At 40.5% G+C, this 20,393-nt stretch overlaps 1 protein-coding gene across 3 annotated transcripts in view; it reads right to left on the bottom strand.

Moving 5' to 3' along the window:
* Positions 1-20,393, bottom strand: part of PRKAG2 (protein kinase AMP-activated non-catalytic subunit gamma 2) — a 233,503-nt gene that overhangs the window by 19,286 nt on the left and 193,824 nt on the right. For all 3 annotated transcript variants that reach the window (XM_083376992.1, XM_083376993.1, XM_083376994.1), the window contains 3 exons: positions 14,798-14,907; positions 11,503-11,584; positions 9,455-9,513 (listed from right to left, as the gene is read on the bottom strand). In XM_083376992.1, the coding sequence (XP_083233118.1) occupies positions 9,455-9,513; positions 11,503-11,584; positions 14,798-14,907 (251 nt within the window). The remainder of the gene's footprint in view (positions 1-9,454; positions 9,514-11,502; positions 11,585-14,797; positions 14,908-20,393) is intronic.

The raw sequence follows: 20,393 nt of genomic DNA, 5'->3' as shown, positions 1-20,393 counted from the left end.
ATGATCCAGCGTATGTTAGCAATTTGATCTCTAGTTCCTCTGCCTCTTCGAAATCCTGCCTGCACTTCTGGTAGTTCTCGATCCACATACTGCTGGAGTCTAGCTTGTAGAATTTTAAGCATAACTTTACTAGCATGAGAAATGAGTGCAATGGTGCGATAGTTTGAACATTCTTTGGCACTGCCTTTCTTTGGAATTGGAATGTAAACTGATCTTTTCCAATCCTGTGGCCACTGTTGAGTTTTCCAAATTTGCTGACAAATTGAGTGTAGCACTTTTACTGCATCGTCTTTTAAGATTTTGAATAGCAGCTGGAATACTGTCACCTCCACTAGCTTTGTTTAGTTTAGTTTAGTTTTATTTAATTTGTATACCGCCCTTCTCCCTAGGGACTCAGGGCGGTTCACAGGGCATATAAATAACAATACAATACAATACAAAAGTTAAAACAAAGATTAAATCAATGCCCAGTTAAAAAACAGTACTACAATTCTAAAACAACAATTTAAAACCCAGCTCCCCCGTCAGGCCAGACCGGCTAATTCAAATAAATGGGTCTTCAGGCCACGACGGAAAGTTCGGAGGTCTGATGTCATCCGGAGCTCCACCGGCAGTTGGTTCCACAAAGTCGGGGCACCCACAGAGAAGGCTCTCCCCCTGGGGGCCGCCAGTCGGCATTCCCTGACCGGAGGCACCCTGAGGAGGCCCTCTCTGTGGGAACACACAGGGCGGAGGGGAGTTGAAGCCGGCAGCAGGTGGTCCCCGAGGTAACCCGGACCCATGCCATGTAGGGACTTAAAGATCATAACTAAGACCTTGAACCTCACCCGGAAGACAACTGGTAACCAATGCAGCTCGCGGAGCAAAGGTAACATGGGAGTACCGGGAAACTACCAAGACAACTCTCGCGGCCGCATTCTGTACCAGTTGGAGCCTCCGAGTGGTCTTCAAGGGAAGCCCCATGTAGAGAGCATTACAGTAGTCAAGGCGAGAGGTCACGAGCGCATGAGTGACCGTGCACAGGGCATCCCGGTCCAGATAGGGCCGCAACTGGCGCACCAGGCGAACCTGGGCGAAAGCCCCCCTAGTCACGGCCACCACATGATCTTCCAGGGTAAGCCGTGAATCTAGGAGGACTCCCAAGTTGCGAGCCCTATCCACAGGGGGTAAGAGCTCACCCCCCATAGAAAGAGATGGAACATTTTGAATGTCCCGGGATGCCGGAATGCACAGCCACTCAGTCTTGTCAGGGTTGAGTTGAAGTCTGTTCCTCCCATCCAGACCCGAACCGCCTCCAGGCAACGGGACATCACAGCGAGGGCATCACTGGGGTGGTTTGGGGTCGAAAAGAAAAGTTGGGTATCATCGGCATATTGATGATACCCAACTCCAAAACCATGAATGATCTCACCCAGCGGTTTCATATAGATGTTGAACAGGAGAGGCGAGAGAACCGACCCGAGGAACTCCACAAACGAGAGACCTAGGGGCCGATCTCTGCCCCCCTGCCAACACCGACTGCGAACGTCCCAGGAGATAGGAGGAGAACCACTGAAGAACTGTGCCTCCCACTCCCAATCCCCTGAGACGCCGCAGCAAGATACCATGGTCGATGGTATCGAAAGCCGCCGAGAGGTCTAATAGGACTAGGACAGAGGAATATCCCCTGTCCCCTGCCCTCCAGAGATCATTCACCGGAGCGACCAATGCCGTCTCCGTGCTGTACCCGGGCCTGAAACCCGATTGGTAGGGGTCCAAATAATCCGCTTCATCCAGGACCAAAGGGAGCTGATGCGCCACCACACTCTTAACAACCTTCGCAAGAAAGCGAAGGTTGGAGACTGGACGAAAGTTGTTCAATACAGCTGGGTCCAAGGCAGGCTTCTTGAGGAGAGGTCTCACCACCGCCTCCTTCAAAACGGTGGGGAAATAACCCTCACTCAAAGAAGCAGATATAACCGCCTGGAGCCAGCCTCGTGTCCTCTCCCTAGCTGCATAAACCAACCAGGAAGGGCACGGGTCCAACAAACATGTGGAGGAGCTCAGCCTCCCCATAATCCTGTCCACTTCATCAGGGGTCACAGAATCAAACTCTTCCCAGATAACATTGACAAGACCGCTCGTGTCCTGATCGCCAGACTCTGCCCAGTTGGAGTCCAAACCGGTCCGAATCCGAGCGATTTTATCCGACAGATGTTGACTAAATTCCTCGGCACGACCCTGTAAGGGATCCTCCCTCACCTCCTGATTAAGAAGTGAGCGAGTCACCCTAAACAGGGCGGCCGGGCGATTATCTGCGGACGCAATGAGGGTAGAGAAGTAGTTACACCTCGCCACCCTCATCGCTGCGAGATAAGACCTAATATAGGTTCTTAACTGCAACCGGTCGGGTTCGGATCGGCTCGACCTCCAACAGCTCTCTAGGCCCTGTTTCCGACGCTTCATCTCCCGGAGCTCCGCGGAAAACCATGGAGCTCGCTGGGATCTGCGCCGGGTCAGGGGCCGCAAGGGTACAACCCGGTCAAGTGCCTCAGTGGCTGCCCTTTCCCAGGCTTCCACTAAGGCATCCGCCGAGCTGTGAGCAATGGAGGCAGGTGGGGACCCCAGCGCCGCTTGGAATCTATCAGGATCCATTAAGCGTCTGGGGCGGTACCATCTGATTGGCTCCGTATCCCCACGGCGGGGGGTGGCAAAACGGAAGACCATCCGCAGGAGATGATGATCGGTCCATGACAGGGGCATAATGAATGGAGAGCCCCCACCAAGATCATCCAACCACCGTCTAGATAAAAAAATCAGGTCAAGGGTGTGGCCTCCCTCATGAGTTGGTTCAGAAATTACTTGCGTCAGGTCCATGGCCGTCATGGAAGCCATGAACTCCCGAGCTAGCTCAGATGAGCCTCCCAGGGATGGTAGATTGAAGTCTCCCAAAACTATAAGTTTGGGAAACTCAACCACCAACCCTGAGAGGATATCGAGCAGCTCGGGCAGGGCTGCCGCTGTACGACTAGGCGGAATGTACGCCAGCAGCAAGCCCAACTGCGCCCCAGAACCAAATCTCACAAAGAGAGACTCACACCCGACTATCTGAGAAACGGTGGTCTCCCGCGGACATAAGGTCTCCCTAATAGCAACCGCCACTCCCCCACCCCTACCTTGAGCTCGTGGCCGGTGCAGCACCCGGAAGCCTGGTGGGCAGAGGTCAACCAAAGGGACCCCACCCTCTGGGCCCAACCAGGTCTCCGTGATGTTGTTGCTCAGCTTTTCTAAGGCCCACTTCACTTCACATTCTAGGATGTCTGGCTCGAGGTCAGTGACCACCTCATTGTGATTGTCAGGGACGTTAAGCTCATTCTTGTATAGTTCTTCTGTGTAATTTTGCCACCTCTTTTTAATCTCTTCTGCCTGTTAGGTCCCTGCCATTTTGGTCCTTTATCATGCCCATTTTTGCATGAAACGTTCCCTTCATCTCTCCAATTTTCTTGAAAAGATCTCTGGTCCTCCCTATTCTATTGTTTTCTTCTATTTCTTTGCATTGTTCATTTAAGAAGGCATTCTTATCTCTTCTAGCTATTCTTTGGAATTCTGCATTTAATTGGGCGTATCTTTCTTTTTCTCCCTTGCCTTTCGCTTCCCTCCTTTCCTCAGCTATTTGCAAAGCTTCCTCAGACAGCCATTTTGCTTTCTTGCATTTCTTTTTCTTTGGGATGGTTTTGGTTGCTACCTCTTGTACAATGTTGCGAACCTCTGTCCATAGTTCTTCAGGCACTCTGTCTATCAGATCTAATTCCTTAAATCTATTTGTCACCTCTACTGTATATTGAACAGGGATATGATTTAATTCATACCTGACTGGCCTAGCGCTTTTCCCTACTTTCTTTGATTTAAGCCTAAACTTTGCAACAAGAAGCTCATGGTCTGAGCCACAGTCAGCTCCTGGTCTTGTTCTTACTGACTGTATAGAGCTTCTCCATCTTTGGCTGCAGAGCATATAGTCAATCTGATTTCTGTGTTGACCGTCTGGTGATGTCCATGTGTAAAGCCGTCTCTTGGGTTGTTGGAAAAGAGTGTTTGCTATGACCATCGTATTCTCTTGACAAAATTCTATTAGCCTGTGCCCTGCTTCATTTTGTACTCCAAGGCCAAAAAAGGCTAGACACGTATATTTTGAAAAGTCATTATTTTCCTTTGAATAAAAATATTGAGCACAGAAGAAAAGGGGACTTTAAGGGTGTTCTTTTCCAAGGGATGAGCTTTTGGGTAGTATGTATATGTGTATTCACCCTCAAGTAATTCCTGACTCCTGGCAACTGTCTAGACAAGTCCCTGAAGTTATTCTTGACTTAATTCTTACAAAGTGCCCCAAAGCCATCCAGCTGGCTTCATGCCTAAGAATAGAATAGGATAGGATAGGATAAGAGCTGGAGGGGACCTTGGAGCTCTTCTAGTCCATCCCCCTGCTCAAGCAGGAGAACCTATACCGTCTCAGACAGGTGACTGTCTAGTCTTTCAGTTCCCAACCTTGTGCCTTTAACCACTACACCAAATTATCTCCATATAAGCAAGGGCTAGACCAGACATGTCAAACCCGCGACGTCACGTGACGTCGTGCAACGTATCAGAACTTTCTCCCATTGCCGGCAATGGGATGGGCGTGGTTTCTCCATGACGCTCCAGCCCACGGGCCGGCAGTTTGACAACCCTGGGCTAGACAGTAAACAAATTTAAAACTCAGCCAGAGCTTGCCAAAATTAGGAAAAAGATCAAATGCTCAGCATTATATACAGCTCTTCTATCTACATAGTAGAGTTCAGGATTCCAATTGTTAGAATTAAGAACTATATTCAGTTCACTATTATTTCCATCAACATTGCAAGTATGTTGCATTAAAGAGAAACAAAATTTGGTTGGAATACAAATTTCTCTAAAGTTTTATTCTATAGTGCTTTGAAAAATAAATTTTATTTTCTGATATCAATGGCATCCAACAGAATACTTGTCTGAACAGTGATAATCACCAAGTAACATTTCCTCCTACTTTACTCCCCCCCCCATTTTTAATCCTTTCCCCTCTTGGTTCTAACAAGTGAATGCTAAGTGAGAATTCATGACTCCTGGGAGCTAGAATTATAAAATTGCCAAATCTAAGACATTGAAAACTATTATTATTCTTTCAAAAATGAAGACTACAGAACCAACTTGCATTTTAGTATAATGTTGCACGGTACATATCATATCTTACCACATTGTGCATGCCAGTGTGAATCACATCATTGTTACACTGAACAGAAGCTTACACTGATTAATTCATCACAGTTTACCCAATCCAAGTGGAAGGAAGTCAGGAAATTTTACAGAAAGTATATGTATAGTCAACAGTATACAAGGAGAATAGATCCTGCAAACAAAACTGTTCTTCCTCACTGTATTAAAATCTTGGTATTTGTGCAAATAAAAAAATCATGCTTGCCCTGCTATTATTCATTTAAAATCAAACAGCTAACAGTACTTTACAAAATAACACCTTAGCGAAGAAAGCTATTCAAATAAAATTTGCTCTCAGTAGAACTTCTCCTTTTAAAATAGTAGTAAAATTGAATGGCAAAACTGCTGGATTTTGCTAATGAAGTGAATGTTATATTTATATTTTTTAAACCAAGCTAATAAAGCTTGTTAAACAACGTATTAATAAAAACTCAGTATGATTAAAAATAATGATCACACTACAATCAAGGCAATTCATATAGCAGCAGGCGTACTAGGCTCTAATGGCCTGGCAGCCTTCCAAAAGACCCCCTGGATTGAAGCCATCCAGATCTCAGGAAGAAAACTGTTCCCCCAAAAAAGGTACTGCTGCAGTTAACTTTTATCAGTTTTCTTAATTAACCCAAGGAAAACAAAATTAAACAGAAACATAAAAGCACAACAAACCCCTCTTATCACGTGTCAGGCTCCCCAGTGGAATAACAATGGAGAGACCCCAAGATGCCCAAAATCCCAACCCAGGACCTATGGAACAATTACTGAGACGCCTCAAGGTATACCAGTCACACAACAGCTACCTTCAAAGGTCTATGCTGAAGATGCCAATGCCCGGATCTTTTCATCGCTATCTTGCACCAGACCATGTGCCGAGACCTTAATGGTTTACGCTTGGTACCAGGTTCTCATGACTTTGTCTACTTGATCCCCTGACCTTTCATCATGCAAACTTATAGCACATGGGATATCTGGTAACTGTACAGAGAAACTGTACAGGTGCCAATTTAAGTAATCTTGGGGTTTCTCTGCTATCATTCTGCTGGGGCTCCTAAGAGTTGAAGAAGGGTTTGCTGTTTATCATCTTGTTTGGTATGTTTGCTTTTAGGCTTCTGTTATCTCTCTGCTAAAGTTAATAATAAAGCTTAAAACCTCCTTACTTATTTTATTGTGCATGGGTCTTTAAAGAAAACAATTGTCTGGCACTTGCCACTGCCTGACACATGACAAAACAATACTCACCTGTGTGGCAGCCTAAAGCACAGATTTTTCCAACTTTCGAGACAATAATACCTGTTGAATTTCCACCAATTCCATCTTCTCCTCGGTGGAAGGAACTTTGCTAGAGTTGGCAACCTTGATGTTGAACAACAGGGCCAGCTCTGGGCCATCTGCACATTCAGCCACAGACAAGCAAGACATCTGTTTTGTTGACTACACCCCTGCCTCCCAGGTTTTTCTATTCATATTTATGAGTATTATGCACTCAAATATGTTCAGCAGTGAAAGGAATGTCCCTGCATTTGATTTTAAAAAATTGCTTTGTTCAATGTCATGAGAAAGTCACCTCATTCCAAATTATAGCAATTGTCAAGTTTCCGACGTATGGGCTTTTCAAGTAACTCTGAGGCATTGTTTACCTTAAAAGTCCTTTATTAGCCTAATAGACCGGCAAATGCTTGCTCGAAGGAAGCTGGAATCTGAAATCTCCACCCCTTGCACAATATATTAAAACACAATTCTCCACCTTTCTAGTTTTGTCATTAATCATATTCTCCAATTTAAAGAATCAGTTTCCCTTCCGTTAGAAAACCCACCAAGGTCTTATCTTCTTTAGTTAGAGATGGCCTTGAAGGTACAATCCTCCTCTTCCCCTCTCCCAACTTTAAACTGAATCTCTTAAAGCAATACACAAGTTTAACATATGAAATGGCTAATTCTTCAAATCTTGTCAAGCAATAACATTCGATGTTATCAGTGTTGACATCAACACTATATGAAAAAATGGTGCATTACATCTATAATAAGATGGTGCACTGCATTGACTGGTTAAATTAGTTTATTATTTATGCAATGGATCTAGGACAAGGCCACCAACTAGACCACCTGCTTGATCAAGTATGAGATAAGCAGTGCTAAAATATACCATTCAATGCTGCAAACATAATAGCTGTTAAATGTCAGGATCATGCCAGATTTGTGTGTTTAACAGGAAACTCCACTGGAGCCAGTCTTTGGGGAATACACATGAAGGAAAATTCTTCATTCGATTTAACACATTAGTAGTTTGGCAATCCTGGTTGATAAGTAATCTACAGCTTGATTCACTTTTCTTTACTTGATATATATATTGAATATTTCCTACTTATGACAGTGAGTAATTGTAGTTGAATGTACTGCTGCACGAAAGACAAAATAAGTGCAGATGCCACTTTAGGAAGTAAAGAAGATAAGCAAATGCAGTAATTGTACATTTGGGATTTGAAGACAGGATGAACAGAATTACTGTGGGAGGACAATCTGTTTCTTAACTAACCAGACTGTAACATTTAGATTTCCAAATACCAGTAAGTTTTTAAATTGGTTTTCCTTTCCTCTACATCTTTCAGATCATAAATGCCAATAGCAAGGGGTATCTGTGTTACAAATTGGCAAGGATAATTAATTTGCATATAAGAAACAGGATTACGTCTTTTAGAAAGATTAAATATCATATTTGCTTCAGCTGGCTCTGTGTATCACTTTAGCTATGTCCATTTCTAAAACTGTTGTGTAAAGTTCCAGGTGGAAAAAGTATCTTGACTATTTTCATTGTCTCAAATTCAGTAAAACAGAAAAAAAATATCAGGACAAGGAAAAAATATTTAGTGGTTTTCCCACAACACATCCTCTAACTTACTGAAAGGTAAATACAGGAAATTATTATGGTTCATCACACAATCAGCCAGATTCAGACCAGATTTGGCATTTTATCCACCTATCAAGCCTTTCTAAGGACCTGGGATAGACAAATGTTTTTATCTGATATTAGAAGTCTTGTTGCATGATGTAAGCTGTTCCGAGTAAAACTTCCTTTTGCAATTGATGGATGGTGAATTTGTCAACGCTGATGGTATTCAAGGGGCACTCCAGTTATTTTGGGATTGCATCCGAGGTGCCTATTATAATTGGTACTACCTTTGCTTTCTTTTGCCACAGTCAATTCTATTTCCACTTACATAACTTCATATTCTGTTATCTACTCTAGCTCTTTCTCTTTTCAACTGTCTCCAGAAACTGCCATATCAAAAAATAACTTATGTAAATGAATGCATATTCTAAGAATATGCCAGATACATGACTGAACAAAGAAACAGATCAACATGTATCAAATATGTGCATTTGAACAATGTAAGGTAGAAATATTTCATTTTTCAGTTATTGGCAGGTTCAAATACAGCTGTTATATTCAAATATCAGGAATAACTAATTTCAGGCTGGATACAAAACCTACATTGAAACATAAGATGTCTTCCTAATAACTGTGATGTGTCAAATTGAAATGTGCATCACATCACAACATTAGCTCTGCCCTTTTGTACTTGTACTGCAGCATGGCATGCAAGTATATAAAAGGTGGAGTTTGTATAGTGATACTTGTTTACTTACTAGCCATGCCCTATCTCCAGAAACTCTGTCTGAAAACTTCAGAGTATTAGATTCTGATACAATGTTGCTCTACTGTTAATTATTGTAAGTTGGCTCCTGAGTACACTAGGCTGAGAGTTACTGATTTATTCAAAGTCCACTAATTATCTATACAGCTATTTAAGCTGCACATTGAATTTAAGTTTCTGCATTCAAATACTAACCAATCACACTAGATCTATTCCACTGTTTGTACATTTCCCAAAACACATCAATGTATTTTTACATTCTTCTGGGCCAAATTAAGCATTACTGCCATCTAGGGAACATATTTTTTTCTTTTCATTTGGCAATAATCAGCCACAATATTAATGAAAAAATAAGACACGCAAATCCCTGTTCAGTTTTACACACAAATTACAGAGAAGTTGGAAAACTCCATATTTACGTACAAGCCAGAATGGCATTCTTTCTCTTAACCATTACTTTTAACCATTTTTATATTAATACTTTTATTTCAGGCACCCTGTTTTATCTGTAAAAGCTGTAATTATGAGGTGGAACCTACCATTGGAGACTTGTAGTATCTATGCAGTATATTAATGAAATCTGTAATAGTTAACATTCCTGTAACAAGGCAAAGAAAAAGCACATTTAATCCAATTTTCCAATCTGTTTTTAACGTTGTTAAACTTTACCGATTTACTGGTAAGTGACAGAAAGCCCAGTGAAGTCCTGGAAATATGCACGAACACAGTAATGTTTATTCTTCACAAATCACATTAAGAGTTGTGATATCATAATTATCCCACAAAATTTAATGTTTTAATATCTCTTCCACCAAAGAGCTAGAATTGTTTTTCAGTTAAAGTAAAATTTGACTGATACATAGGAGTTCCCCACTATTCTGTGCTTATTAAGAATTCTATCTTAGTTTATTAAAAGCATAAAGCGCATACAAATTCTAAACTTGTCTTCTGAAGTGCCAGAATTTAATATAATGCTTCATGTAAATAGCCTCCAATACTGAAGTTTAGTGGAAGACATCTAAAAATAAATTATGACTATATCCTTATTTCGGAATAGTCTTATTTAGAATAGCAAGTTGGAGTCTTCAATCAGAATGAAAAAAAATAAAAGCAGATACCTGATTAATATAAATTGGATACAGCTAAAACATTTGAAATACAACTGGACTTATGTGCAAGAAAAACTGCCCATATTTCTTAAGCACAGCCAAATATAATCTTTGAACACTCTTCTATTGTACTAAAAAATGACAAACTTTGTTCAGAACTGAGTTCTAAATCTTAATGCTGTCTTATACGTTTTCCAGACCTGATCCAAAATCAGTGTCACTTTCTTTAAAATGGTCAGTATCAAAATGCAAAGCTTCATGAGAAATCTTTCATACACTTGCATTCTTTTCTTCATTCTGTGACTGAAATTATCAGATATGATAGCAAGTCCTATTTTCTATTTGTATGAGCTGTAACAAGCCTTGTGCTTAATATTTATTTACTCCATTGTCCTTTCCTCTGTCATGAGTGCAAGGAGATTGGGAAGTTTTTACCTCTGAGTTAAATACAGTTTCCTTTATAGTGTGAACTTAATGAGGTGTTGTTTGTTTAAAATCTAGTTAATGGCCAAATAGACTATGTACCACATATTATATAGGGACGCGGTGGCTCAGTGAGTTAGGACGCTGAGCTTGTCGAACTGGTCGGCAGTTTGGTGGGTCGAATCCCAAGTGCCCCATAACAGAGTGAGCGCCTGTTACTCGTCCCAGCTTCTGCCAACCTAGCAGTTCGAAAGCATGCAAAAATGCAAGTAGAAAAATAGGGACCACTATGGTGGGAAGGTAACAGTGTTCCCTGCGCCTTTGGCGTCTAGTCATGCCGGCCACATGACCACGGAGACGTCCTCGGACAAGGGCTGGCTCTTCGGCTTTGAAATGGAGATGAGCACTGGCCCCTAGAGTTGGAAACGACTAGCACGCATGTGTGGGGGAACCTTTACCTTTACCTTACCACATATTATACCACAGTACAAATGCAAGAATATGAAGAAATCATACACAAATTCAGATATCACTTTCAAATGTCTATAATAAATTGGAAGTTTCCAATGCTTTTCTCACATGGGCTTGTCACTTAGCAGAAAACCATGTTTTCCCAATACAAGATAATATTGATTTAATGCATGGGTGGGGAGAAGGTAGGTCTATTACTCTCAACCATCCACTTAATGACCAATTATATGAACTGCAGCAATCGTGTCATCACACTAATTACACAATTCACATCAATTGCTTAATAACAGCATGGCCAAAATGATGCAAATCACTATGGATGACCTAACATTAATTCAAATGTAGTTGCTTCATCTGAACTACTTCGGTTATATCAGATTTGTCCATTATTTTGGAGGCATGTCCAGACAGAAATTTGGTCCGTTGCATCCAAAATCTGCTAAATGGAAGTTCATTAAATTGAGTTTCTACTATATATCTGAAGCCTTATTTTTTAGTATAAAAGAAAAAAGTAAAAAAAGCAGAAGGAAAAAAGTCTCTAATGCTATTTTTCTATAATTTCATACCAACAAATATTATCCTACCTACAAAGCTTTGTTTTTTACTCTCCCACAGTGGAGCTGCTCGAACACCATTTGCCACTAAAGCAAAGAAAGCTTTCTTTACCTGAAAAAAGAAAAACACAACAACCAATTACCTTACAGGAACCTATTTAGAAAAATATATCCATCTGAATTTCAAACACACACGTACACCCCCCCCCCAAAAAAAACTGCAATAGTTGCATGGCAGGGATCATTTTTTTAGAAAATTAAAAAAATATTTATGACTAAATTGAAACTGAAGAAATGAGGCAGAAATTAAATACACTGGTATGTATGTAAGAGAAGAGGTCATTTAATTTTTGCCTTCCTTTCTCATCTGCAAGATTCAAAGACATAGTAACTGCTTATTTTATAATAAATCTGCAATGTAATTATACATTTTTCAGGAAAAAAGTAGAAAAAAATCACTTGCAGTTACTTTTGCTTTTAGTCAGTATTAAAAAAATCATTTCTTATCATCCCAGTAACATGGCATGACTAGCACCATTCAAGAAAATTTATAAGGAAAATGATAGTGTATGTGTTACATGTCTGTTTCAAAATTATCAGATTTTAGTCCGAAAAACTAGGATCCTTACAAATGGGAGCTAATGTTCAATAACCACACTATTAAAATGAATTTAATGGAGTTTCCAAATAACATTATTTGTAATCTTGGTTTTCTCCAGACATTTCTCATTCTTTGGTCAAGTTTTTTTTATATTACCCAATTTGAACCTATATTGAAATTAGAGATTTATCTAAAATAAAAATGATGTGAATTGCTGTCAAGTTTAAAACCATTTTTATCCTGCTATCTTCCAGTCCTGATTTCTAAATCCATAATAAAATATTTTAAGGTCTCATGCATAAAACCATTTCCTGCAGAAAGATTACCCATTTGTTGAGCTGCATAATTCTGCATCTGAGACAGGCTGAAGACTACCTGCCCAACTTGTTTGCCTCTTCTCCAGTGATATTCTGACTACAAGGAAGATGGATTCCTTGCTTCTCCAACCCCTCCCCTCCTTTAAAATGGATCAATTTACCATAAAACCAAGAAAATGCAAGAAATTGCAGGCTGCCTTTTCATGCACAAAATGAAGGTATAATTGGAAGAATTTTCCTCTTGTATTACTATAGAAAAAGAATTCTATACTAGCAGCTGCTTTAAAGGGAAGTTCTGGTTGTTCATTTCCTCTCCTTACAGATTGATCTTTTAAACAAGTCAGTTCATTATAGATTTTGAGGGGCAACTTCCCCTCTTTTGAATGATTACAATTGTATGTATGCTGTGATTTGAGATGCAACTTAATAAATTCTTCAAATCTTTTCTGGGAAATACACCTTTCTGTACACCACTAGATGGTATCCAAGAGAGATGAAAGCCCAATTCTTTACAGCCACATGTAAAATGTCTTCTGGCTGCCTTGGCCATGTAAGGCAGATGAGCACTGTGTCCTAAAGCTGGACACGACTGGACAGGGAAACTTTTATCTTTACCGGTAGTAGGACAACAGTAATAAGTATCACTTATGTTCACACATAAAAAGGTAAAGGTTCCCTCGCACATGCGTGCTAGTCGTTTCCGACTCTAGGGGCCAGTGCTCATCTCTGTTTCAAAGCCGAAGAGCCAGCGCTTGTCCGAGGACGTCTCCATGGTCATGTGGCCGGCATGACTAGACGCCAAAGGCGCACAGAACGCTGTTACCTTCCCACCGTAGTGGTCCCTATTTTTCTACTTGCATTTTTACGTGCTTTCGAACTGCTAGGTTGGCAGGAGCTGGGACGAGTAACAGGCGCTCACTCTGTTACGCGGCACTCAGGTTTCGACCCACCAAACTGCCGATCTTCTGATCGACAAGCTCAGTGTCCTAACCCACTGAGCCACCACGTCCCTGATGTTCACACATACACATACCAAATATCATACAAAAATATTATCAAGAATGTTGAATTTAATCACAGCAGCAAGACTCTTAATAGGTCAATATTGGAAAAAGGAGGAACTGCCGACTATAGAAGAATGGACTCTAAAAGTTTCTGACCTGGCGGAAATGGCAAAGATTTCAGCTTATTTGAAAGATCATTCACAAGAACGTTATATTATGGAAAAAGTGGATTGATTATATCCAGAACAAATATGGGACTAAAAAGTTTCACCTAGCATTTGAATACGTTTTCTTTTCTTTTTTTTCTTTTTTACGTAATATTAGTATTGCTTGTAGTCATTTCATATGAGCTAGAGTGCGATAGACTTAATAGTTTATTGTTGTTAGCATATGGATGTTTATGATTGTTCTCTGTTTTTATACCTTGTACTTAGCTCTGGGAAGTCGGGGGGGAGGGGAATGGGGGGGAGGGATAGGGAGGGTTAGGTAGGGGTGGGTGGAGGGAGGGGGGATTGTTAAAGATAAAATGTATTGTAAAACTTTTCAATAAAAAAAATATTATCAAGAACTCTCATTTCAAAATGTTGGGGAAATGTCAGATTCAGCTGAGAGCCCTGCAGCAAGGCAGATAGAGGCCTCTTCATAAAGTCAAACGGCAGCATATAGTACAAGCTTAGGTTATTACACAAATCTTTCAAAAACTGAATAGGATCAATGATACAATGTACAAACATATCCCGATTATCTGAGGTTCGGTGAGATTTGCTGATGGGGCATAATGACAGGGGAGGATATGCAGGTGGGGAAGACTTATCCCAGGGACCTGCAAATTTCCCTGCCAGCTTCTGGGGAAGCTGTCAGGGAAGACTGCAATGGAGAGCACCTAATTGTGGGAGAATGTAACCATTCATAAATGTGAGCCAGCTATCTAGCACTCAAAATGCAATCCCATAACAGGTGACTGAAGTACTGGGAGGGCTAGAACTCCAAGGAGTAGTCATAGCTTCCATTCATTCAGTGCTGTCGTAATTCTGAATGATTGCTGAACGAATGGTCATTAATTGAGTATATCAGAACTGAAATAAGAGGTAGCTTAGAGAACAAAATGTGCTATTTCCATCTGGATGATGGTGAACTGCCTACTAGACCATGCTGTTCTGGGCAATTCGATGGGTTTTGAACTGGAAGTAGATTAAGGGATTTTTGCACTTTCCAAAGATTTATGCTACTTTATAATCTACCCAACGGTGAACTTGTGCTTGCAATTACATCAGAAAAGGATACCAGCATATTCAAATATGAACTAATGTCATCGCTAATAACATTTCTTTTTGTTGTTGTTGTTTCTTACAGACACAAGACAACTAACTGTAAAGAAATGAATCTCCCAAAGGGAAACTCACCTGTAGTGTAGTGTCAAAAACCACAAGCTTTGAGCTTGTTGGAACAATATCGTAACACTTATGTGACTTCATGAATCGCATGTAGATATCACTTTCTGATTCACCAACAGCTGTAATAAAATATTTAAAGATTTTGTAAAAAACAATCCATCTTGACAGTATTTTAAATAAAAGTGTAGAGAATATTTTTCAATGTTTGCAGCTTTTTTTTACATACTCTTTTAGAAAAAAAGTGATCATTCTTTTCCAAACGTACCCCAAATGCTTTAAACTATAATTCCCATAAGCCCCTAATTAGCATGGCCAGCTTTTATGAACTTATATAGGTTAAGGTATCTAGTTTACTACATTAGATTGGTAACTTGTCATCCATGAAACATCTGATTTAAATGTAACAGAATGGACACATATAAACAAATTTAAAAGAAAAAACATCTGATCTGTGTTTCTCTAACAAAATATAATCTTGTCTGCTTATTTATTTAACTCCGGATTAATGTTTACAATTATTGATTTCTTACAGTTGGAATCTATAGTCCAGTGATCTCTTGTAAGCTGAATGAATGCATACTAGTCTGATTCCATTCTGATTCTAATCAGAATGGGAAGAACGTATTAAATTTGACTCTCAGCAATTATTTATCTTATTTAATATACTGTATTATATTAATGCTTTATACTCACGCCCATTTATACCAGAAGAAATGCGGAGGGGTCCGGATTCATTACAAAACGATAAAGCTGCAAGATTTGATGGCATATACCCAGAGCTATTGCAGAACTGTGGACCAGCAACTAAATGTTGGCTTGCCTCCTTTTTTAGTACCAAACTATACTCAGGATGGCTGCCTCCTATATTCAAGAAGAGCAAAATTATGGCAATTTTGAAACCAGGGAAGGATTCAAGCCTTCCACCAAGTTACAGGCCAACTGCTCTTCTCTATTGCACCTACAAATGTTTAGAAAGACTAGTGTTAAACCAGGGGTTTCCAATCAGGGGTGCGAGACAATATTCCAGGGGTGCAAAAACTTGGGTTTTCAAAATTATAGTCCATATGCATAATTTGCTAACATTATTTCAAACTTTTGTAAAGGGTGCGAGAATATATCAGAAGCGTTCTAGGGGCGTGGGGTATAGAAAGGGTTGGGAGCCGCTATGTTAAACAGAATACCCTAGCAGTAGAATCTGTAATCCAAGTAGAACAAGCTGGATTTCGCCCCAAATATGATTGTAGTGATTAAATCCTTGCACTAACTTCCTATCTGGAGAACGGATTCCAAGCAAAATGAAAAACGTCTGTGTTTTTCTCGACCTCTTGGCAACCTATGATACCATTTGGAGAGAAGGACTTCAGTATTCTGTCATAATACCATTCAACAGCAGGTTGAATAACAAGTTATTTCAAGTTTTCACAGAATTCAATAGAAGCAGATATCCTAAATTGAATAAGGGACTCCACAAGGATCAGTGCTAACTCCTGCTCTTTTTAATGTGTACATTCATAACCTGCCAGAAACTGTTTCTTGGAAATTTATCTATGTCAATAATAACAATCTCACAGCCCAAAGAATCAACTTTAGTAATGCAGAGGACATCCTTTCTCAAGATCTCCAGAAGTTGGATGACTACTCCAAAAAAATGATGCCTCCAATCTAGTCTAACAGAAACAGAAGAAGCCACATTCCACCTCAACAATAAGTATGCAAATTACCAGCCTTTGGTGAAATTCCGGAACCAGATTTTACAATGTAATACCGTAGTTTCCGGCGTATAAGACGACTTTTAAACCCATGAAAATCTTCTCAAAAGTCAGGGGTCGTCTTATACGCCGGGTGCTGAAACTTTAGGGACAGGGCTGGCTGGAAAACCTGGAGCGGATCTCCTATTTAGTCTGCGCAGAGAAAGCGGGACCAATTGGAGTAGAAGATGCAGTCTGTGATTTTTTACAGGCTGGGGTCTGGGTGTCTTTCCTTCTAAAGTTGAAGAGCATCTGTAGTGTATCCCAACTTGAAAGGCAGGTGGGGAATGCCGCAGTCAGAGCAGCTGCTTAGCTCTAAGGACACATTTGACTCAGGAACTGGGTGGGCTGGCTGGAAAACCTGGAGCGGATCTCCCATTTGGTCTTTTTTTTAAAATCCCATTTATATCCCGCCCTTCTTCGAAGACTCAGGGCGGCTTACAATTTAAAAAGCACAAATCAATGTGCTTAGCAATAGCCTTCATTCTATGTATATGCCTGCTTATTAGAGCTTTCACCCACCCCACCCCCAAGCAGCATTATTACAAAGTCAGCTTATTGCTCCCAACAATCTGGGTCCTCATTTTACCTACCTCGGAAGGATGGAAGGCTGAGTCAACCTTGAGCCTGGTGGGATGCGAACCTGCACTAATTGCAGGCAGCTGGTGTTACTTAAGGCTCTGCGCAAGGAAAGCTTTAGAGTGAATTAGGAAAAGTGAAAAAGTGAATTAGGAAAATAGGGAACAGTTGCTGGAATTGGGTATGTATAGTTTAATGAGGAGAAGGGTGAGGGGGGACATGATAGCAGTGTTCCAATATCTCAGGGGCTGCCACAGAGAAGAGGGAGTCAAGCTATTCTCCAAAACACCTGAAAGCAGGACAAGAAGCAACGGATGGAAACTAGTCAAGGAGAGAAGCAACCTAGAACTAAGGAGAAATTTCCTGACAGTTAGAACAATTAACCAGTGGAACAACCTGCCTCCAGAAGTGGTGAATGCTCCAACACTGGAAGTTTTTAAGAAAAGACTGGACAGCCATTTGTATGAAATGGTATAGGGTTTCCTGCCTTAGCAGGGGTTGGACTAGATGACCTCCAAGGTCCCTTCCAACTTATTATTATTGCTATTGTTATTATTGTTATTAAGTTTAATCCACTTGCACTGTTTTGTTTACATGTTTGATGACAAACAGCCTTATGTTTATAAGTGACAGTTTTCCTACTAAGCACCTGCATGTCATAAGCATTTGAATTAAAATTACCATATTAAAATCAAATCTGATGTTTTTAATTTTTTTTGGTGTGCGTTGGAAGAGGGGTAGACGTATACGGCGAGTACAGCCCAAACCCTATAATTTAACAGGAAATGTAGGGGGTCGTCTTATACGCCCAGTCGTCTTATACGCCGGAAAATACGGTAATTCTCCAAAGTACCTGGGGGTAACACTGGACAAATCTCTAATCTTCCAACACCTGAAAAATCAACTACAAAATTGGAAAACTGCAACAATTTATTGAACAGACTGGATGGAACTTTCTGGGGTGCTAACACCCTACAAACAACAGCCTGGTTTACTCCATAGCTGGATATTGCACCAATATGTGGATTAGCAGTACTCACACACAAAAGGTCGATGTCCAACTCTGCCAGACAATGCATATCATCTCTGGCACGCTGTATCCCACTCCTGTGCATTGTTTACTACTACTAAGCAATATCATACCACTCCTCATTGAAGAAAACAAAACTCTTGTTCGGCTATGGTTAAGGAAGCTGAACAGCAAGGCCCTCCCTATTCACAGGACAATGCACAGGCCATCACAAGATTAAAATTCTATAGGCCAGCATAGAAAACTGCTATTTACTTAACATCTACCTAGTTCAGCTCTGAGAACTCTTGGAGAAAGGATTGTTCCAGGCTACCTTCGGGAGAAGGGCGGTATACAAATAAAATTATTAATAATAATAATAATACCTTCTTGTGGCCTGACCAATAGCGATCTCTCTACCAAACCACCTGTCTTGTTCCATCTGTACAAAACTGAACAGAATCAAGTGTGATATGGAAGAAGCACCTCTGCCATGTATCAGTGGGGATGGAAAGATTCCTTTTGTTGCGATTGTAGGGCTGATGTGCAAAATCTTAAACATATTCTGCAAGATTGCCTATGATGTGCGTTCTCTAGTTCCCTAGCAGATCTGCACAAAGCAACACCAAAGGCAATTACCTGGATAGCTGAACTGGACAACCAGTTATGAGGCTACTGCTGTACCCCTGTAGAAATTTTGTAATTACATACATTGTGCATGTTTACTTCTCTTCTGTCAAGTTCTCATCATATGTTTAATAATAATAATAACAATAATGATGATGATGATGATGGGTTTTGGTTGAAACAGCTAACTGTTATATACACACTCCTTGCCAAGCAGTTCTACAATGTACTACAAGGAGGAGAAATTGAAAAGTGGCTAACAACTGGGAAAACCTACCTAATAATGAAAAATCCAGCAAAAGGGGCAACACCAGGCAACTACAGGCCAAATACCTGCTTACCAACAACTTTCAAATTGCTAACTGGTGTGGTAGCTGATGCAGTACAACAGCATCTAGTTGAAAACAATCTCTTTCCACCCGAGCAGAAAGGAAATCGCCCCAATAGCAGAGGAACAAAAGATCAACTCCTAATAGACAAAATGATCTTGGAAAACTGCAAGAAAAGGAAGAGCAACCTAAATATGGCATGGATTGGCTACAAAAAGGCATTTGACTCTTGGCCACATGACTGGATAATCAAGTGCCTAGAAATAACAGGAGTCAGTAGAAACATCAGAAAATCTGTGCAAAGATCGATGGCAGAATGGAAGACACAGTTGCAGGTCAATGGTGAAAGACTGGGAGAGGTTAATATCAAGAGAGGAATATTTCAAGGAGATTCATTATCACCACTACTATTTGTTATTGCACTGTTTCTTCTGTCAACAATACTGAATAACTCAGGACATGGCTATCAAACATCAAAAACATCTGTCAGACTATCCCACCTCTTTTACATGGATGATCTGAAGCTGTATGGAAAAACATCATCTGAAATAGAATCGCTGCTGAACACTGTCCATATATATAGCCAAGATATTGCAATGGAGTTTGGCTTGGACAAATGTGCCACCCTTACTCTCAAACAAGGAAAAATAGTGAAAACTGAAGGAATCAAGATGCCCCACGAAAATAACATTAAGAGTCTGGATGAGGAAGATTACTACAAATACTTGGGCATCCTTCAAGCTGACAATATCAAGCACACTGAAGTCAAGAAAAAGATTAGAGGTGAATACATCAAGAGAGTGAAGAAGATCTTACAAGTCCAAACTCAATGGAGGAAATACCATGAAGGCAATCAACACCTGGGCAATTCAGTCATTAGATACACAGCTGGAATAGTGGACTGGACTCAAGCATAACTAAAAGCAATGGATAGGAAGACCAGAAAAATAATGACAATTAATCATGCCCTTCATCCACGCAGTGACATTGACAGACTCTATCTACCAAGGCAAATAGGTGGATGTGGAAAGCTGCAAGTACATCAGATGGTTGAAGAAGAAAAAATGGTTTTGGAAGAATATCTGAAGGACAATGATGAAGATGCACTGAAATTAGTATATCAGGAAGGGTTACTGACTACTGGAGACACCAAACTGGCCTACAAGGAAGACCAAATGAAGAACAGAATCAAGGCATGGGAAGACAAAGCACTACATGGCCAGTACATTAAAAAAAAGCTGGGAAAGCAGATAATAATAAGACCTGGCAATGGCTAAGAGCAGGAAAATTGAAGAAAGAGACCGAGGGACTAA

Source organism: Vipera ursinii (assembly GCF_947247035.1).
Source record: "Vipera ursinii genome assembly, chromosome: Z".
In the NCBI taxonomy this organism is placed as follows: Eukaryota; Metazoa; Chordata; class Lepidosauria; order Squamata; family Viperidae; genus Vipera; species Vipera ursinii.
This window is presented reverse-complemented; position numbering and strand designations above follow the sequence as displayed.